The sequence below is a fragment of the Apium graveolens genome, chromosome 3, assembly GCF_009905375.1.
Source record: "Apium graveolens cultivar Ventura chromosome 3, ASM990537v1, whole genome shotgun sequence".
NCBI classification, from domain to species: Eukaryota; Viridiplantae; Streptophyta; class Magnoliopsida; order Apiales; family Apiaceae; genus Apium; species Apium graveolens.
In genome coordinates, this window is record NC_133649.1 from 78,055,270 (window position 1) to 78,077,706 (window position 22,437).

General features: G+C 34.3%; 2 protein-coding genes across 2 annotated transcripts; one reads left to right on the forward strand and one right to left on the reverse strand.

Moving 5' to 3' along the window:
- Positions 1–1,800: 1,800 nt before the first annotated feature.
- On the reverse strand, positions 1,801–3,081 carry LOC141714367 (ARS-binding protein 1-like). The gene is made up of 2 exons (XM_074517888.1): positions 3,031–3,081; positions 1,801–2,433 (listed from the first exon to the last, which is right to left on the reverse strand). The coding sequence occupies exons 1-2, from the start codon at positions 3,079–3,081 to the stop codon at positions 1,801–1,803; spliced, it is 684 nt and encodes a 227-aa protein (XP_074373989.1).
- Positions 3,082–18,499: 15,418 nt separating this feature from the next.
- On the forward strand, positions 18,500–21,968 carry LOC141712467 (heptahelical transmembrane protein 2). The gene is made up of 4 exons (XM_074515436.1): positions 18,500–18,976; positions 19,050–19,142; positions 19,228–19,300; positions 21,056–21,968. Exons 1-4 carry the CDS (start codon positions 18,741–18,743, stop codon positions 21,758–21,760), a joined length of 1,107 nt encoding a protein of 368 aa, XP_074371537.1. The 5' UTR covers positions 18,500–18,740; the 3' UTR covers positions 21,761–21,968.
- Positions 21,969–22,437: the final 469 nt, after the last annotated feature.

Consider the following 22,437-nt stretch of genomic DNA (forward strand, 5'->3'; position numbering starts at 1 on the left):
CAAGCACATGTATAAGGACTTTATATATCACATGTACATGTTCGTGAAACTTTTTTAATCAAAGTATTTTAGTTACAAAAAAATAAAAAAAAAATTGTATTTTAGTTGCAAAAGGTAATTGATTAGTTATTAGATTTTAGTAATTATAATTATAATATTTATTTTATTAAATAGATTTTTTCGTGTTATATTTGACAAATGAGAAATTTTATTAGAAAAAGTAGAAAAAGTGATATGTTTTAATAGTAAAAGGTAAGTGATTAGTTATTAATAAATATAATATTATTGTTCCATAAATAGAATTTCCCGTGATATTTTTGGAAATGGAGGTGTCTTGGTTGAAAAATTGAAACGATAAATCGTTTTAGTTGAAAAGGCTAATTAGTGAGTTATTAATTAAAGAAGATAATTACTTAAATAAGGGTAATTAAGTAAATTTATTAAGTATTGTACCAACCGTCTATTAAACTTTTAATTTTTCGCCTATTATAATATATTATAGTGTAGATAGTATATATAAATATTATCGTTCACCCCTGAAATTTTATAAACTTTTTGAACAATTTGATGTTTCTTAAAAATGTGCTACTTTCGAAGAACGAAAATATCACACCAACTTCAAAATAATAGCTTTCTATTATGTTCTTGTTGTGAGTTTTTTTGAGAATGATTAAATAGCTTTTTTGGGGATCTTGAAAACTTGCATCGAGACTGTGACGGTTGTGGATATTGTAAAAGTTCACCTTTCACAACGGATTATTGTTTATATAATAAGAGTATCAGTTCATCCAATTTCAGCTGGTGCAACTGAAAATTCTGAAATTGGACTACAACTGAAATTAATTGTGTAAAGGTCAATTTGAAGCTGCTTTTTTCAGTGTATGAATGTTGATGCTACTATTTTCAGGGATAGTGTATGGTGTATGCTTCATGAAGCAATTTTAATCTTATTTAGTTCAAAGAATATTTTGTATTCTCTATATTAAGCGATTTAGAAACAAAGATCCTATTTATTTGAGCTCATTTTGTATTGTCAGTTTGGGGATTTTTCCAAACTGTGTCAGTCTTTTCACTGAAATGTATAATATTTTCCGTCAAAAAAACACGTATACTTATTATAATAATAATAATAATAATAATAATAATAATAATAATAATAATAATAATAATAATAATAATAACATCATCATCATAAGTTTAGCAAGATGTACCTTATACTAAATAAAAATTTAGTACATGTACGAACTAACAAATGATTTAAAATTTTAGTAGACATATGAAAAAGAGTACTATTACTCGTAGAACTGCAAACAAACGGAGCCGAGCCGAGTTTTGTCCGAGCTGAGCTGAGCTTAATTTTTTTTTAAATGAGTCAAGCCGAACCGAGTTTAATAACTGAGGCAAAAATGATGTTCAAGTCGACTTGTTTATAAACAAGCCAAAATCGAGTCGAATACAAGTTTAATAACCGAGCCAAAAATGATGTTCAAGATCGACTCGTTTATAAACAAGACGAAATCGAGTCAAACACAAGTTTGTTCACGAAAAACCAAGTTAAGCCGAACTCGTGCCGATTAGAGTTGTCCATTAATACAGTAAAACCTCTGTAAATTAATACTCGATTAATTAATAATCTCTCTAAATTAATAATTTTGTCCGGTCCCGACTTGGGCCAGTTCAAAAAATGATCAATTTCGATAAGATAATAAGATAATAATTTTTTTGAAAACCCTGTATAAAAATATGGTCCCAATAAAACTATAAATTAATAATTCCCTTATATTCATAAAAATATAGCTATTACATCTTTGTAAAATATGATTCAATTGTAGTTTGCTTTTTCATATAATTTAAATCAACATGAAGCTCATCCTTAATCTTCCTTATTACATCCAAAAGCTCGGGTGTGGTGCTTTCATGTTGCATCAAAAAGTTATTAAGCATTTTTGATGCCTTGAGTGCTTCTTTACGTGTAACCGGCTCCAACGGTGTTGTATCGTCTTCAAGATCATCTTCAGCACTATTTTCAAGGATGGTGTTTGCAATCTCTTCTATACTCTGGACCTCGGAACATGATTCATTTTCACCCGGATAATCTAAGAAGTTATTAACATCCATTTTATTACGATAACCTAGATCCTTAATCATCACCTCAAGTTCATGAATGTATTCTTCCGGAGTTGTATGTTCATTTAAATTGCTCGAAACTTCATCTATGGAATGAATTTTGCAATGTTGAAAGCACCTTGCTATTGACTCTTGTTTTACATTTGTCGTCCACGTCGCGACTGCATAATTGATAGCATCCAAAATATTAATCTTTCCTGGATCAGATTGTCCCAACTCATAACCTTCTAATAACCCACGATAAAATCTCCTGCGATAGTGCATCTTGAAAGCTCTTATAATTCCTGCATCACAAGGTTGGATTCTCTATAAATTAATAATTATTAATTTATCGATTAATTAATACCTCTCTAAATTAATAGAATTCTCCGGTCCCAACTATATTAATTTATAGAGGTTTACTGTAGTTCGTTTATATTTTTCAATCGACCAACCTTAAAGTATAATTTATAATTGTACAAACTGTATTGAGATCAAATACTAGTTTTATCCTACAATTATATACGCATACTAACATGTTACACTTGTTTATTAATCTTTATCATTTCAGTTTTTAATATGAGTTTTAAGAATATATCCAAATTATTTTAAATTATTGAGACATTTATAATTTTAGAAATCGTACTTTACTTTTTAAACTGTCGATTTCAAAATTTTATTATGTTTTCTACTTAAACTTGGTTTAGGTAAACTATAATTTATTTAATGATATTTATGAAAATATGAAGAATCGTAGATGAATATATCATGATAACAATGTTTGATAGTTTCGTTATAAAAATATTAAGTTTTAATTTTAGAAAAATAAACAAAAATTCTAAAATAGTAAAATTATTAATAGATGATGAAAAAATGTACTAGTAAAGATACTTAAATGATTCGTAATAATTTATTAGTAATTACCGAGTTCGAGCCGAGTCCGAGCCGAACAGACAAAAAGCTCGCTCCGCTCATTTACTTATCTGAACTCATTTTCATGTTCAAGACCAGGTCCTTTGAGAAAACGAACCGAGCCGAGTTCATTTAAACGATCGTTATCATTCATTCACGAATTCTAAGTAGCTGAACAAGTCAATTATTTTAGATCTACAACAATTTAGATAAAGTATCGACCTTTTTTAAGTTATGGTTATTATTCAGGGTGATAAAAAAATACCATTTTTTTTAGATTTTGTGACAAGGATATTACATTTAAAAATTTTGGCCAAAAATATTAGTATTATATGTATTTTAAAAATGAGTAATCTTGATACGCCTGGAAAAATGGGTATCACATAAAAAAAATTAAAAAAATGGAAAAAGTAAAAAAGGCAAAAGGTATGATACGCATCACTCACATTAATCATAAATAAATGACGTGTTCACTTCATTTACAAAAAAAAACATATTTTGATTCATCCTTAACCAATCAGTTACGAAAAACCTTAGAAAGCGGTCGGAACCCAAACGTAACAATTACTTCCTTGTAATTATCTTTTCACATGCTCAGGATGAAGGAGTTACTTTTAGAGTAATATCTTTTTCTCAAAATTATTTCCTTGTACACCTCATTTATATGTAGCTTAACATTAGCTTAACATAACACAATTATGCACTTTTAATGTCTATATATAAGAATGTGTTTTGTTATCATCAAGGCTTTAATTTATGGTTGTTAGTCTATCAGTCATAAACTAAGGGAGATAGTTAGGAATCAATCCTAAATCCTGATAATAAACAAATCAAATTACATAATTTTGTTAAGGCAATTTATAACCTTCCATGACTAACCATCCTAAGGGACAGTCATTGAAGGAGTAGCCCATCAATTGATAGGGTTTATGCAACTTTTCTATGAGACTCCTGTAATTAGATATCAATGTAGTTATTCATTTAGAAGTCATGTTGACTCAGTGGATAATCTAGAATAGGGTGGCTAAGTGTAAATATTTGATGTCATGTAATTCTGATTAAGTTAAGTGAGCCTTCGACTACTAAATGAGGGAATAATATCAACTACTATCGAGATCTTTCTATCAATTACTAAGCATATAACTATCAATGGCTAGGGAAAGTTGCAGCAAAAGACATCCAATGGCTAAGGAATTCTGTAGCTGATGACTATCAATGGCTAAGAATATCCACAACTACTGATAGTGACGTGCGATTCTGTTAGATATATTTGATAATGTCATGGCTAATGTGATTTATGTTTAGTTTTTCAGATCTTACTTAAACAGGATAAATTAGTACTTATGGAAGTCAGGACTTAAGGATATCAGTACTTATATTATCAGAAGATAATCATCAGAAGATGGATATCAGAACTTAAGTACTGAAGGACGTTCAGATAAGGAAAGCAGTTGGTTAAAGGATAGAAGATCGAGACAAACATAAGAAGAGATATGCATGAAGAAGGAATTCTATGAAGAATAGTATACTTGGAAGAAAAGATATCTGATTGATATATTTTAGGAAGCAGATATATATTCCATATCAATTAGCGATTATCTTGTAACTGTGTAGTATATAAATACAGACATAGGGTTTACACTATAAGTGTTATCACAATCGAGAAGATTATTCATTGTAACCCTAGCAGCTCTCGTGATATTTGTTCATCACTGAGAGAGAACAGTTCCATACTGTAACAGAGTTTATTGTTTCAATAAAGTTTGTTTTATGTTACTTGAGTTATTAAAGTTCGATTTAATTGTACTATACACTGTATTCACCCCCTCTACAGTGTATGTGTGACCTAACAAGTGGTATCAGAGCATATCTGTTAACGCACAAACAGTTTAAGATCCAAACACAATCATGTCTGAAACAGAAACTCCAACTAAGCCCACCAAAACTGAAGAACCTTCAAAGACACAAATTCAAAGCCGATATGAGACTATCAGAGTTCCCATATTGAGACCATCTGAATATGCCATATGGAAGGTGAGGATGACCATGTTTCTAGAAGCTACAGATCCAGAATATCTTGATAGAATCAAGGAAGGGCCTCACAAACCAACCAAGCTCGTTGTTGCAGTTGTAGGTGAAGCAGCAAAGTCTGTACCAAAGGAGAAGAGTGATTACACTGCTGAAGATATCGCATCAATTGCTAAGGATGCTAAGGTACGACACTTACTGCATAGTGCTATTGATAATGTAATGTGAAACAGGGTAATAAACTACAAGACTGCAAAGGAGATATGGGATGCTTTGGAAACAAGATGTCAGGGAACGGATACGATCAAGAAGAACAGGAAGACAATACTCACTCAAGAGTATGAACACTTTGACTCAAAGGCTAATGAGTCATTGACTGATTTATATGATAGATTTGTCAAACTCTTAAATGATTTGTCACTGGTTAATAAGGAGTATGATATTGAAGATTCAAACCTTAAATTCCTGTTAGCTCTTCCTGAATGGTGGGATTTGAAGGCAACAACAATAAGAGACAACTATAATCTTGATGAAACAACTCTTGATGAAATTTATGGAATGCTCAAGACTCATGAACTTGAGATGGAATAAAGAAGCAAGAGAAAATGAGGAAAGTCAAGGAAAGTTGCTCTTAAGGCTGAAGAAGAATCCCCCAAGGTAGCTACCTCAAGGAAAGATAAGGGTAAAGCTCTCTTCACAAAGTCTGATACTGAGTCATCAAGTTCTGAGGGTAATGATGACTCAGAATCTGAAAGCTTGCCTGAGACGGATGCTGATGAAGAGATGATGAAGCTGTGTGCTCTTATGGTGAAAGGGATCACAAAGATTGTATACAGGAAGTTCAGGAAGGGAAAGAAGTTTTCCAGGAAAGGCACAAGTTCTGATAAGAAGAATTTCATAAAATCTGAGGGAAGAGGAGGAAAGTCTGACAGAGGAGATTATACAAATGTCAAATGCTACAACTGTGGTGAGAAAGGCCACATATCTCCTGATTGCAAGAAAGTGAAGAGTGACAAAGGCAAGGCTCTTGTCACAAAGAAGAAAAGCTGGACAGACACCTCAGATTCTGAAAGTGAGGAGAATTATGCCTTGATGGCAAATGCTGATAAGGCAAGTGCTGAAAGCAGTTCTGAAGCTGCTGAATTAAAGATACCTCAAACTACTTATGCTTTTCATACTGATGATATTAATGAGTTGAGAAGATATCTAAAAACCATGTTCATTAGTTATAGAGATCAAACTTTAACATGTGAAAGATTAACTTCTGAAAATCTTGCTTGCAAAAAGAGGAATGATTATTTAGAAAAAGAATTAGACATGTTCCATCAAACTCAGAAAGATAGAGATGATGCTTTCTATGTTAGGGATGAAGTGCTTAAAATGAATGAATCTCTAAAAGCTGAGTTAGAAAAGGAAAGAGAGATTATCAGGACTTGGACTAACTCTGGCAGAACAACTCAGAATTTGTTAAGTAGTGAAAACTGGAAAGAGGGCTTAGGTTATGAAGAGGATAAGAATGATAAAGGAACTGTACATATTAAGCCTGTAGTTGTTAAACAAAAGCCAAAGTTAAAACCTGTTAAGTTTGTAGTTGTAAAGTCTGATAATGAGAAATCAAAAGTTAAAAAGGAATTAACTTCTGACAAACTAAAACAGGAAAAGACAACGGAAGTAAACGTAGGCCTAATGACTAAAAAGCAGCTTAAGCATAAGCTGAAAGATGTTAAGAATGCAAACAAGGTAAAATCACCTAGGAAAAATAGGAATGGAAAGGAAGGTGTGAATAAAAGCAATGATTATAAGCCTGTTCCTAATGCTCCTAGGAAAACGTGTCATAACATTGGAAGTTCTAACCATCTGGCTTCTTTTTACAGGAAAAATAAGAACATAAACTCCTTACCTTCAAAGTCAGGAGTTAAGAGTCAGTTTGTTAGATATAAGCCACAAAATCCTTGTTTTCATTGTGGAAGTTTATGGCATTCCATTTATACTTGTAAGGAATATCATAGTTTGTATTATGATTATTATCAAATAAAACCTTCTTTAAAGAAAGTTTCCATTGTTCCTTCTAGTGTAGGTTCTGATTCAAAGTCTGATAGTGTAAATTATGATAAGAAAAATATTAACATAAACTCTGATGCTAAATCCGCTGCAAATGTTAATAGACTTAATAAGGCCAAAGGATCCAAGCATGTCTGGGTCCTTAAAACTAATCATTAGTGGTCTTTGTGATTGCAAGGCAACAGAAAAAACATCCTAATTCTGGACAGTGGATGTTCAGGACATATGACTGGAAATAAAGCCCTGCTATCAGACTTTGTGGAGAAGGCTGGCCCAAATATTTCTTATGGAGATGGCAATATTGGAAAAATATTGGGATATGGCAATATCAATCTTGGGAATGTCATCATTAAATAATTAGCTCTGGTCTCAGGACTTAAACAAAATCTGTTGAGTGTTAGTCAAATATGTGACAGAGGTTATCATGTGGATTTCTTTGAAGAACACTGTGAAGTTGTAAGTAAATCTACAGGCAAACTTGTTCTGAAAGGATACAGGCATGGTAACATCTATGAAGCCAAGCTTTCAACAAGTACTGATGGTTCTGCAATATGTCTGATGAGTAGAGCATCAATTGAAGAAAGCTGGAATTGGCACAAGAAACTCTCTCATTTAAATTTCAACAATATAAATGAGTTAGTCAAGAAAGATCTTGTGAGAGGACTGCCAAAGTCAGTATTTGCTCCTGATGGCCTTTGTGATTCTTGTCAGAAGGCCAAAAAAAGGAAATCTTCATTCAAGAGCAAGACTGAATCATCAATTCTTGAGCCTTATCACCTACTACATATTGATCTATTTGGTACAGTAAATGTCATGTCTATTGCAAAGAAGAAATATGCTATGATCATAGTGGATGAGTTTACCAGATACACATGGGTGTATTTCTTGCACACTAAAAGTGAAACTATATCTATCTTGATTGATCATGTCAGGAAACTGGATAAATTGGTCAAAGATTATGTGAAAATAATAAGGAGTGATAATGGTACTAAGTTCAAGAATTTGATGATATAAGAGTTCTGCAAAAACCATGGAATCAAGTAGGAATGTTCTGCTCCTGGAACTCCACAGCAAAATGAAGTTGTTGAAAGAAAGAATAGAACTCTCATTGAAGCTGCACGTACAATGCTTGATGAAGCAAAGCTTCCAACCTATTTCTGGGCTGAAGCTGTGCAGACTACTTGTTTTACTCAGAATGCAACACTAATTAACAAGCATGGAAAGACACCATATGAGATGGTGAAGAAAAAAAAGCCAAATCTGAAGTATTTTCATGTATTTGGATGTAAGTGTTTTGTTCTTAAGACTCACCCTGAACAGCTATCCAAATTTGATCTAAAAGCTGATGAAGGAATCTTTGTTGGATATCCACTTTCCACAAAAGCCTTCGGAGTCTATAACTTGAGAACAAGAGTGGTCATGGAATCTATCAATGTCTCTTTTGATGATAAGAAGTTATTGGACTTGAAGATTTTATTGATCATGAACAGCTGAGATTTGAAAATGAAGACTCAAATTCTGATACTGAAAATCCTGATAATCTAAATCCTGATACTGCAAACTCTGATGGATTAAACTCTGATGTTATTGAAACTGTGGTGACTACGCCAAAGGAAGATGCACCTATGTAGGGGGAGCAAACTCAAGATATAAACACATCTCAAGAAGCATCAGAACATACATTTGGCTCTTCAAGTTCTGATCCGTCAAGTTCTGATAAGCCAAGTTCTGATAGTTCTGAAAATCTAAATTTTGAAGAATCCAACTCAGAGAGCATAGTTTCAGGGGGAGCATCAGAAAATGTTAATGAAGACAGCATGGATCATGGGGGAGCATCCAGTTCTAGAGAAAATCTTCCATCTGCAAGGAAGTGGACTAAATCACATACACCTGATTTGATAATTGGAAATCCTGATGCAGGGGCCAGAACTAGAACAGCTACTTCAAGTGAATGTCTTTACAATTCTTTTCTTTCTCAGACTGAGCCAAAGAAAGTGGAAGAAGCTCTTCAAGATGCTGATTGGGTGCAAGCAATGCAGGAAGAGTTAAATGAATCTGAAAGAAACAAAGTCTGGACCCTAGTGCCAAGACCAAAGAACAGATCTGTTGTTGGTACAAAATGGGTATTTAGAAATAAAACTGATAGTGATGGCATAATTATAAGGAATAAGGCAAGGCTGGTTGCAAAAGGATATTCTTAACAAGAGGGAATTGATTATGATGAAACATTTACACCAGTTGCTAGATTGGAAGCCATAAGGATATTTTTGGCTTATGCTGCTCACAAAAAGTTTACTGTCTTTTAAATGGATGTGAAAAGTGCTTTTCTCAATGGAGAATTGAAGGAAGAAGTATATGTTGAACAACCTCCAGGCTTTGTAGATTCCAAATATTCAGATTATGTCTACAGGCTTGATAAAGCACTTTATGGACTTAAGCAAGCTCCAAGAGCATGGTATGAGACTTTAGCTCAGTTTCTTCTGGAAAGTGGATTTAACAGAGGAACAATAGACAAAACACTGTTCTACCTCAACCATGGAAATAACTTACTTCTGGTCCAGATTTATGTTGATGATATCATTTTTGGTTCTACAAATGACAGACTTTGCAAGAAGTTTGCCAAACTGATGCAGTCAAGATATCAAATGAGTATGATGGGGGAACTTAGCTATTTTCTGGGCCTTCAAGTCAAGCAAAATGAAGAAGGCACTTTTATTTATCAAACTAAGTACACCAGAAATTAGCTGAAGAAATTTGGAATGCAAGATTGTTCAAGTGCATCCACTCCCATGGCCACTGCAACAAAACTGGACAAGGATACTGGTAAATCAGTAGATATTACTGATTACAGAGGTATGATTGGCTCACTACTCTATCTAACTGCTAGTAGACCTGATATCATGTATGCTACCTATCTTTGTGCAAGATTTCAAGCAGATCCAAGAGAACCTCACTTAACAGCTGTGAAAAGAATTTTCAAGTATCTTAAGGGAACAGCTGATCTGGGATTGTGGTATCCCAGAGAATCAGATTTTAAACTAATAGGTTACTCAGATGCAGATTTTGCAGGTTATAAAATTGACAGGAAAAGCACAAGTGGAAGCTGCCAATTTCTTGGAGGCAGATTGGTTTCTTGGTTTAGCAAGAAACAAAAGTCAATTTCCACATCAACTGCAGAAGCAGAGTACATTGCTGCAGGAAGCTGTTGTGCACAGATTCTTTGGATGAAGAATCAGTTACTGGATTATGGGTTAATTTATTTCAAAATCCCTATTTACTGTGATAATCAAAGTGCTATTGCTATGACAGGTAATCCAGTTCAACACTCAATGACAAAGCACATCAGCATCAGGTACCACTTCATAAGGGAACATGTGGATGAAGGTACAGTGGAATTGCACTTTGTTCCAACAGATCAACAACTAGCAGATATCTTCACAAAACCACTGTGTGAAGCTACTTTTATAAGATTGGTAAATGAACTTGAAATGGTTTCAGGTTCTTTCTCTAAATCTGCTTAGTTTTGTTCTAATACATCAGACTTTATGCTCAGTATTTACAGAAATTACTCTCTTTGTGTATTCTGTGCTTAATTGAAAATTGCTCAAGTACTGACTGTTGTCTGATGTAACTTTCTAAACTCTGATAGTGATATGACTGTTTAAGTAACTATATTTATCCTATGAAGATACATGTGCTAGATGCTGACCTAGTAGTCTTCAATAAACTAGAGATCCCATGTTAGAAGTAATTATTTCTGTGGAAATCTATTAACACAAGCAAATTCTGATATTGAGCTTAGTTGAGTTTACTTTGTCTATCTTATTACTAAGTTACAAACTAGAATAATGCTTCTCATCTGTTAAGTTCCGATGCTAGTAAATCTGTTGAATGTACTAAGTGCTGATAAACCTCACTTATCACAAGAAAAAGAAAAAGAATCAAGGAATTAAAATCAGGTACTCCTTTGAGATCTAGAGTAAAAATGTGGAAGGGACGACCCAAGTGCATTGCTGGTATTAAGTAATATGCATCAGAAAAGAAAAATATTTTCTTGGTGACTTTTCACACTCTATGATTACTGGAGAAATACTCTGATAATAGCATAAATTCTGATAAGCAGTCGTGACTCACTTACACTGAGAAGCCATTGTAAAATGGAATTTCAAAAGATGCACAAAATTAGCACAAAACAGTTGAGGTGGACTCAAGCATGAACTCATTCAATAGTAGGCCTCAGAATAATGACAGATTTTTAGTAAAGTTTTAGTTATGCCTTATTTCTAAGATGTACTGAAGTGAATCAGACTTTACTCTTTGTCTGATATTTAGCTTAATGCACACACTAAACACTCCATATGAATGATGAAAATAACTGTGGTGATCTATGTTATTTTAGATGAACAGTTTATGTGTCACATTGCATAAATTCTGAGGACAAGTTCTGTTGAACGTTCTGATGATTAAGTTCTGAAGAATCTATATCAAAATTTGTGTGAAGAATTACAAAGATAGGCATTCATTTTTCGAGTTAAGAAATCATGTTCTGATAACTGTTAAGTTTTGATATAAATCTAAGTTCTGATATTAAATTCTGATCCTTTACTTGACTTATTTGTGGATAAAATCTAAAAACAGTCTCATTTTAAATCAGAATATGTTGGGGTGGAATATTAACAGTCAATATAATTAGGGATAGTGGTACACGTACATGCACAATAATTCTTACTTGTTTTTTGTGCGCATTAAACCCTGTTTTACCTTTCCAATGACTATTTTTCTTCTTCCAAGTCTAGGGAGACGAGGTAGAATTAATTCTACCTGTCAGCATTAAATTTCCTTGCGTCTTCTGGCATTCTCTTGCCTATATAAACAAACACTTCACAACAGCCTACACATCAATTCTTTTCTCACAAACTCTCCTTCATTTTCTTCATACCAACAAAACCATGGTCAACTACAACATGTTTTTGAACTATGAAACATTCAACATGGAGCTGAGCTGTGAAGCCTGGCAGTAGGAATGGCACGTCACTGCCATTCCTGATGAGATTTGGGACTCGGTTTCCCATGAGGTTCTCACCCACCTCCTGTTCTTTTACCTAGACTACCATCGCCATCTGGAGCGATTGGAGGAGGAAAGGTTGGAAGCTCCCCGCCAGCAAGAGCGAATCATCAGACTCGCTATTCTTTTTATCGAGAGTAGGAAGAAGAAATAACTTATTTTCTTCTTCCTGTTTTTCTTCATCGTCAGCCTTGCCCTGCTTCTTGAGCTAGGACAAAGGCTGTTGATGTTAGGTTTAGAAGCTTAAGACAATCTTGTAAAGTTCTGATGTAATTTAAATTTCATGAATGTATTCTCTTAATATATTAATGGAATTTCTACTTTTTACAAGTTTTTGTCTCTAAGATGTTTGTAATTTAAATGCACTGATAAATCCTGATATATCTATATTCTGATGACCATTTCCATTTTGATTTAAATTAAGTTCTGATCTTACAATATCAGTACTTATTTACTTGATTTAATTTTGGTCATTCTCATACTTGAATTTCTTCTCAGAATATTGGTGTCACAGTGAAAAATAATTGAATAAGTGGGAACAGTTTCAATTTTGAATTAAAACTGATTTACCTCGATTAATGGAATTACTGGGTAAGTGGAACGGGTTTTCCTTGAAAAACTGCAAGTGGGTAAGTAATGATTACTGTTTTCCCGTGCCCATTAACTATTCATTATTACTGCATGTCTGACAGGTGTCCAACGGTTATATTTTTTTCCAAGTATAAGTAAGACAGAGAGAAGATTTTCCAATCTTTTATTTACTTTTACAATTTATCTCTCTTTCTTTGCTTTTACTCTCTTTCATCACCTGACGTTGGTTTTTTCATACAGACATTTTCTCAAACACCTAACAGGCAACTCTTAATTTTCGATTTTTCTCATGGCACCTAAGGATTTGATCATTGATGGAGCTAAGTTCGTTCCAAATAACTATGCTTCAATTCTCGATCATGCTGAAGCTCCGTCTGAGTTGCATTTTGTGCAAGATCTTCTTGCACACAGTGAAATTGGGTATGCATTGACCTAGCCTTCAGTCTTTTCAAGCCAACAAGTTCTGACGTTTTGGCGGACTGGGCACTTTGATAATGGTGGTACACATGGTACTCCTAGTATTGTTTTCGAAGTGGATGATTCTACACATGTGGTAACTCCTGGTATAATTCGCAAGGCCCTATATTTACCAGAAGGATGTACTTTTTCAACCCCGGAGGAATCAGCTCTTCAAGAGTTAATGGCCAGTTTGGGGTATGAGCAGAGTTTGGCAAAGCTTGGGCAGTTGAAACGGGCTCATATCAGAAAGGAATGGAGCTTCTTCTTCGACTGCATCACTAAAGCTTTTGGGAATAAGTGTTCCAATTTTGATGTCATTCCTATAATGAGTCAGCACATCGGGTATGCTATCATTCACCAAACTCATTTTGATTTTGCAAATGCTGTGATAGGTTTTGTTGGGGATAGGTTGACAGAGGATAGGAATGTTGTCTACTTTGCTAGATTCTGTCAGCTTATATATAATTTATGTTATGCTGATGAACCCCAACCTACCACTGACTTAACTCCACCTTTCAAAATTGCAAAACGAGCCTTTAATGACTTGGTAAATGTTGACCTTAAGAAAAAGGTGGTTAGACCTTTACAGATTCCTCAGTCTGTAAAACAGATCTTGGTAAATTCTGATCCTCAAACCTATAGATCTGTTTATCCTGATGTCCAACCTACCACCACCTCCCAAACACCACAGCAACCATCAGAACATACCACTCATACATCTATACCTCAACCATCCCTCAGAACATATCTCAAATCATATCTCTCAACTTCACAGACAGCTCAACCTTCATCCTCAGCACCTACTGTGAAGCCTTCATCTTCCAAGCCTAAGAGGACAAAGACTGTTCCTCAAACACCTCAGAAGAGAAGGAGGATTATTTTGAGAGATGAGTCTGATAGTGAGGACCAGGTTTCTACATCAGAACCTGTTGTCAAAGAAGCTGAGAAAGTTCCTTCTCAGAAGGATTCTGGAATTGGGGGATCTAAGCTTCTCAAAAGGCTTCGAAGAATGACTTTTGCTGAACCTCCCAAGGAATCCCCACCTTCAAAGAGATACAAGAAACAGAGAGCTAAACGGCCAGTTTCAGATGATGAGGAAGCAGCATCTAAGGAAGGAGATCAGGAATCTCTGATCTCACAAGAACCAGAATCTGCTGAAGCCACTGCTTCTCCATTGCCTCCAACTCATGAAGCTGCTACAGAAAAGGCCAACACACCATCTGTGTCTCCTGTTCAAAAGACTATATCTCCTGTTGATCCAGGCACAAGTGCTGAAATTGATATTCAGAACCTGGTTGTGCCTGAAGTACTTTACTTAGAAGCTCCAACAACAATTAATCCATCAACAACACCTGTTAGTGATGCTACTCAAACTCCAAAATTATCTACTACACCTTCTCTGCATCTAGATGATGATGATCAGAATCTAGATGAGCATCAGAATATGGCTATTGATCAGAACTTGGAACCAGATCAGCATTTAGAGGATGATGTTGAAGCCTCAATTGCTTCTCATACTGTTGTTTTATCAGAAGATGCTGATTCTGTAAGTTCTGATGCTGCAAATGCTGATAATACCGGTGATGCTACTCCAAATGCAGATGCTGATGAAGCAGGTCCTTCAGGACATGCACCTCAACAAACTGTTTCTAAATCTGAACTAGTTAAGAAGTTTGTTACAAGAGAAGCACCAGTGCCTTGGAGTGAAACTCCTGCAGGACAAGAGTGGACTAAGGAATGGAACTCAGTTACATGTGTTCCATCTGCAAAGAATCTTGCTGAGCACTTGATAAAAGCTGATGAGATGTTAATTAGTGATGATTTCAAAACACAGCTTAGAGTCACTGCATTGAGTACTAAACATATACAAGGTCTCCATTCCACTGCTCATGCAGAGTTACATAAAATTCAGGAAGAATTAATCAAGCAAGAACAAGTTCAGAAACTTGACAAGAAAAAATTCTTCCAACCTACCTTTGACAGGGTTGCTTATATTGAGAAGACTCAAGAGAAACAACAATCTCAGATTGATGAAATTCTGAAAAATCAAGCTTCTCAGCAATCTCAACTTGATGAAATCCAAGCTTCGGTGGAATTACTTGTCTCTCTTCTCTTACCTGCTGATGCCAAAAAGGGGGAGAAAGTAATTAAGTCCAAATGCAAAACTGATAAGATACTGAAGGGGAAGGATAATGAAAAAGATGACCAAGGAAACTCTGGAATGGGTGGAGGTCATAGTCAAGGTAGAGGTTTCTCATCAAGAAAAGCTGAAATCACAAATCACAGGACAAGTTATGATGCTGGAAAAAGAATTACTTCTGCTACTGGTAAAAGGATAAGTTCTGATGAACTTTTAGATCTTGATGAAGAAATGTCAAGACAGTTATTTCTTCAGGAAAATCCAGGAATGGACTTGGAGAGTCTAATGGAAGAAGAAGCCAGACTTAAATCAGATAAAGTCAAATCTAAATCTGAAGCTTCTGGTAAAAAGACACTTCCAAAACTCAAAGGCATTGTGATAAAAGAAAGGACAAATCCTGAAGCAATCATGGCTAAATCACAACTGCAGATAGATCCAAGGTCCAAGGGCAAAGAGAAAGTTGGTGAACCTATCAAGGTTTATGTGCCTCTTGTGAATGAAGAAATTACTGATGAAGATGATGATCTTGCTCTGACTTCAAGAAAAGTTTTTAAGACAACCTCTGACATGGCTCAAGTTATTCAGAGTCAAGAAATAGTTAGTTCTGATAAATCAAAGACACTCCTACCAGGATTCACTAAAGTCAAACAGACTCAACCTTTGAAGACTGCTGCAAGTGGTTTTGAAGCAAGAGTGGTTACTGGAAAGGAAGCAAGAGATAAAACTGGATTGGGAAGTTCTGATGAAAGAAGAATACATAACACTACCAATGATCCAACTTCCCTAAGTGAACCAGGTATTGGAGCAACTCCTGAGAGATTGAATCAACTGGAATCTATATAAATGGTTTACCATACCTACTTGAAAGAACACATCTTTTTGTACTTCATGACAGATGGTAGGGTTTATCATATAAGGGAAAATGCCATTCCACTGAAGTATTTTGAAGAACTGGAGCATGTATTATTTTTACTTCAAGTGAATGACAGAATAACAGAAAGTGTTGCAAACTATTTGAAGAATCAGATTCAGAGACAGAAAAGGCTTTATTCTGTTAAGTCTGACAGCACATATCTTCCAAAGTACAGAGATCACAAGGGTGATATAGTTGAGATGAAGCCCAACACTGCCAAGATTATAACTACCTTTCTGGGTTACAGGGCTGTGGAATTCAATCTTGAGTCTGATAAGGCATATTTGATCAGACTGGATCAGGATATAAGAAAAGCTAGAATTAATGATCTCAGGGCTGCAATCTTTCAAATTGGTGAAGATACTGCAGAACTTAAAGATGCTAAAAGGAGGATGATTGATGAACTCAAATATGCTGAGAGATGTTTGTTGAAGAACTATCTCAGAACAACTCCTGACATCAGAGAGATCAGAAGATGAAGCCAAGTCAAGATCTACAACTGCTTAAATTCTGATATGAATACAGACTGAAGTTGTTATCAGAAGTTAAAGATTGGTAAAGCTTTAAGGACTGTAAGTTGTAGTTATCTAGTCAAATTCTCATGCATTTGTATTTAATATTTTTGACATCATCAAATATCTGTTAAACTTGTATATTATGCTAATTTCCAAGTTGGGGGAGATTGTTAGATATATTTGATAATGTCATGGCTAATGTGATTTATGTTTAGTTTTTCGGATCTTACTTAAACAGGATAAATCAGTACTTACTGGAAGTCAGGACTTAAGGATATCAGTACTTATATTATCAGAAGATAATCATCAGAAGATGGATATCAGAACTTAAGTACTGAAGGACGTTCAGATAAGGAAAGCAGCTGGTTAAAGGATAGAAGATCGAGACAAACATAAGAAGAGATATGCATGAAGAAGGAATTCTATGAAGAATAGAATAATTGGAAGAAAAGATATCTGATTGATATATTTTAGGAAGCAGAATTATATTCCATATCAATTAGCGATTATCTTGTAACTGTGTAGTATATAAACACAGACATAGGGTTTACACTATAAGTGTTATCACAATCGAGAAGATTATTCATTGTAACCCTAGCAGCTCTCGTGATATTTGTTTATCACTGAGAGAGAACAGTTCCATACTGTAACAGAGTTTATTGTTTCAATAAAGTTTGTTTTCTGTTACTAGAGTTATTAAAGTTCGATTTGATTGTACTATACACTGTATTCACCCCCTCTACAGTGTGTGTGTGACCTAACAGATTCTGTTCATTTGCAGTCCTAATTACTCGTAATTATTTCATTCACGAATTACAAGTAGCAAAACAAGTCAATTCTTTCGGATCTACAAAAATTTAGATAAATTATCGATCTTTTTAAGTTATGGTTATTATTCGGGATGATAACAAAAAATTCCACTTTTTTAGATTTTGTGACAAAAATATTACATTATAAATTTTTGGCCGAAAATATCAACAAAATATGTATTTGAGAAATGAGTAATCATAATATGCTTGAAAAATTGGATATCATGTAACCAAAATTAAAAAAATAAAAAAAAGTAAAAAATAAAATAAAAGGTGTGATACGCATTTACATCATATAAATGCGTAACTTGTAATATGAAGTTGTGATATACATTTGCTAAATGCGTATTTCGATTTATTAATTTTTTTATTTTTTTGACATAAGTTACTCATTTGTAAAATGCCTATTATCAATACCTAATTTATAAAAACGTACTAGGCGGGTAATTTTAAATAAAAGATTCAAAATTGACGATTTTGACAAAAAATCTGAAAAGGTGACATTTTTATCATTTTTTCGTATTCATCACTCACATCAATCGTAAATAAATGACGTGCTTTCTTAATTTATAAAAAGATTTAATGTATTTTTTTTATCCTTTTAATAAAAAAATACTAATTTTATTCACGAAGATTCTTCGAAAAAATGTGTAACCAAAAGGGAAGGCTCAAAAGTAGTCGAAACCCAAAAGTAACAAAAAAAAATGAAGGCCAAAATGGACGAGTGGGACACATGTCAAGAACTGATTCGCTATCATTTGTTCTTTTGGAGACAATGATAATTCGATTCCTCCAAGTAAAGAAACTAACCCCATGGTCATGAAAAATAAACAAATAATCACGGTGGTAGTAAAATTCATGACTAGCAATCGGTCAATCACGCATCGTAAGTGTTTATAGACAGAGTTTAATATAGTAATATCATCATACGTTTAGCACTTGTCTTGCAAATTAAACCGTAAATTCTCACCCGCTACCTCCATTACCGGAAATTAAAAATTAAATATAATTTTATTTATGACATCAAACCTATACACATATCCCCTATATATCTATCTATCCACCATCCTCCATAGGTTCCAAAACAGGAGCTCCAGATTCCGGCGAACAAACAAATTGATTCGCCGGACAAACATCAAAAATGGAGAAAAAAGGCGGGAAAAGCATCAACATCGGGATCACCGTTAAAATCGAGGATGTTCGAAACAAAAAATCATTTTTAAATAAAAACGACAAGAGGTTAATTAAATACGATGATCTGCCTGAGTATTTGCAAGACAATGAGTTTATATTAGATTATTACCGGTGTGAGTGGCCTTTAAAGGACTTGATTTCTAGTACATTTGCTTGGCATAACGAGACCTTGAATATCTGGACGTAAGTTTTTTTTTTTAAATCTTTTTTATGTTTGTTGCTTTGTTTTTATTTTTGTGTTTTGATTGTTTTGCAGGCATTTGATTGGATTTATTGTGTTTTTTACCTTGACGGTGTTGAGCGTAATGGAGAAGGTGAATGTTGAAAGTTTGATCGAAGCTATTTTCAGGTATGGAGGGTAATTTCGTCATTTTGGTGGTGTTACTGTTTCTGTTTGTTTTTGCCTTACTTTCCGTCTGATTAATTTCTTGCAGATGGATTGATCAAGGAGCGTTGCCGATGATCTTGTCCAAACCAAACAACGACTCCGATGTTTCTTCCTCCTCGGTGCGCTCCTTTCTTATTTTTGCTCCACTGTTAATTTTTTTTTTTTTTTGCAATTCAGATTATTTTTTTTCCTTTTTTTTTGTTTCTGTTTAGACTTTAGAATAAGCTTACACTAAAATGTGCTACTGATTAGGGATGATAATGAGTAAAGTGCACTTTGTACACTCCCTCTTTCACGATGACACCACTTGCAATACCGCAGTACAGTAGTTCCAAAACAAACTGTTGCAGTACTAAACTACTATTTGCCTGCATTCCATTAATTGAACTATATAGGTTATTGGGATTTTTTTTGGTTCAAGTCTCTGAACTACAATCTCTATGGGTAACCGAATTGCTATGTCAACTGCACGTTAGCCTTGTTAGGTCCTTGAGGTAGAGGTAGCTGATAGACACATCAACTGAAGTCCAAGCTAATGTCTATCCGTCAGATCTTGAAGGAAGGATAAAAGTTCGATATTCTCAAAACATAAATTACCAAAATTATTCATTTTTTTGTTCAGGGCTTAAATCAGAAAAAACAAGTAATTGTAGGACGAATAAATTAATTTTCCCATTTTTATTTCCTAGTTCCTTCTAGCTTGATGCCTCCATCTAGCTGAGACGGGAAAGAAACTAATTGAGTGCACACATTAGCAATTAGCATGTAGGTATAGCTTAAAACAAAACAAAAGCAGTACTGGTAAGACACAGTAGTGCACGAAATGAACAGAGGTGATAGCATACGACTATGCAATTAACATTTGTGTTTCTGACCGTTTTTTATATTTAGAAATCTGGTGCTAAACAGGAATTCTCTGGTTGGTGGGTTGGCAAAATTTGTGTTTTAACTGTAATTGGTCACTTGATTCTACAGTTTTGTACTTTTGCTTTTGCTTGTGTTATATCCATGCTCCCCCGCAGCCTAATCTTTTCATTATCACCATTGTTCAGGAAAATATATAGGCCTGTAACCTGTTGGCACTTGTCTGTTTCCATTTATATGAAATTTATATGTTCATGCACCAAAACCAAATTGACATTATGTTGTTAACATTGCTATTAAAAAACTATAATGCGGAGACATAATTACTTCACTAACTATACCAACCAGATTAGGGAAGGTCGCAATTAAAAGCTTTGTTATTGTCTTATTAGAGACTTGGGGTATATACATTATATATTTTTATTTGTTCATTAGCTTCTAACACAATAAGGGAATTCGAAGAATGGATGACTTGTTGGTATATTTACCCCTTACTCACATTGCATTAATTGATCATTATCTTGATATAGTAGATACTCCAGTACTCTCTCTCCATTATCACAACTTGTGTTCAGTAAGTATGTGTGTGAAAGTTTCTTTGATTTCACCATGTTCGCAGGATCTGCTACTCCTTAATTTTCTTAGTTCTCTCTATAAGTTTTGCTCTTGTAGCTCAATTTACCATCAAGAAAGCGGACTTAGTATCTATCATTACTATCTAAATGGGTTTTTTGTGCAAAATTTTTCAAAATTTCTACATATTTGGTGCAACTCAGTTTTTACTTCTAAACTGAGGCAACTGAAACATCTTTGATGTATGTTGATAATTATAATTTAGATTTTCTGCAGTCTTTTGCAACTTTTGGTAAAAGTTTAAAAATAAAATATAAGCTAGATACAAGACGTAACTAGTTAAGGAAAAAGACAAGGCATTAATTGTAACGGAGAGTTTTATAACTTATAAAAATTAATTTCCAAAAGTTTCCTAAACTTTAATGTTTGGTTTGCAGGGTCTGTATGCAAGGCATCTCCTAGAATCATTGATACTCAAGTTGAGTACTAGTGCAGATAATGCAGCCGCAATCCCAAGATGGCCTTGGTATGTTTTCTTAGGCGGAGCTATGGGATGTTTGTTATGCAGCTCCCTGTCCCACCTATTTGCATGTCATTCTCATCGCCTCAACCTCTTCTTCTGGCGCCTTGATTATGCCGGCATTTCCCTCATGATAGTTTGTTCTTTTTTTGCACCCATCTATTACGCTTTTCCCTGCAATCCTTACTCTCGGATCTTTTATCTTACATTCATCACATTGCTTGGCATTATTGCCATTATCACCCTCCTTTCTCCTGCTCTTTCAGCTCCTCGTTACAGATCTTTCCGAGCTTCTCTCTTCTTCTGCATGGGCTTCTCAGGAGTAATTCCAGCAGCCCATGCTATTGTCTTAAATTGGGGGCATCCACAGATCACTACGACTCTTATATATGAAATTGCTATGGGCCTACTATATGCCACCGGAGTGGTGTTCTATGTAAGAAGAATACCAGAAAGATGGAAACCTGGTGCATTTGATATTGCAGGCCATAGTCATCAGATTTTTCATGCATTTGTAGTTGCAGGTGCTCTTGCCCATGCTGCTGCAACCCTTGCTGTCATGGACTGGCGGCAAGGTCAACCAAGTTGTTCCCTTAGTCATGATACACTTGGCTGGACGTGACATAATTGAGGAGATTTCTCGCACGTATATTCTGTGTGTTTGTAATTTGTATCTCTTCTTGTTGTGTCCATAAGAAGTGGGTCTAGTTAGTAGAATTTAGGTTATGCAATTATTTAGGAGCACTTGGTCAGTTGCTACGTTGTTCTATAATGTTATTTATAGTTAATATGTTACTTTAGCTCAATTAATTAATATAATTGTTGTTGGACATGTTGCATTTTGCATGACAAGCAGATATAGCCTGTTTGTCAAACCTGATAAGCCCGCTTATTGACTTATAAGGCCGCAACAGCTTATTGACGAGTGTTTGTCGACCCAACTTATAAGTTAAATTTATAACTTATAACCTGATATGATAAGTTGAATGTTGGTAATGACGTACTTTTTCTCAACTTATTTTTTTTTTATTTTTTTTTTTATCAATTTTAGGTGTGAAATATATTTTTTAAATGTTAATCTAACTTGAAATATAAGAATTAAGATAATTATATTTAAAAATTATTTATTTTAGTTCATGTAAATAAAAAAAATCTGACTTATAAGTTAAATTATCCAAACACTTGAATAACTTATAAGCATTTATCAACTTATCACTTATCAATCACTTATTCAGTAAAATTTCTCAAACGGACACATAATAGTTAGAACTTAGAAGTAAGACTTAGCTATGTATGATG

Coding starts and splice junctions, on each gene's coding strand:
- LOC141712467 (XM_074515436.1), top strand. CDS start 18,741: ATGGAGAAAAAAGGCGGGAAAAGCATCAACATCGGGATCACCGTTAAA. Junction 18,977..19,049: donor GAGACCTTGAATATCTGGAC/GTAAGTTTTTTT, acceptor ATTGTTTTGCAG/GCATTTGATTGGATTTATTG. Junction 19,143..19,227: donor TTGATCGAAGCTATTTTCAG/GTATGGAGGGTA, acceptor AATTTCTTGCAG/ATGGATTGATCAAGGAGCGT.
- LOC141714367 (XM_074517888.1), bottom strand. CDS start 3,081: ATGAGCGGAGCGAGCTTTTTGTCTGTTCGGCTCGGACTCGGCTCGAAC. Junction 2,434..3,030: donor TCGGACTCGGCTCGAACTCG/GTAATTACTAAT, acceptor ATTAATTTATAG/AGAATCCAACCTTGTGATGC.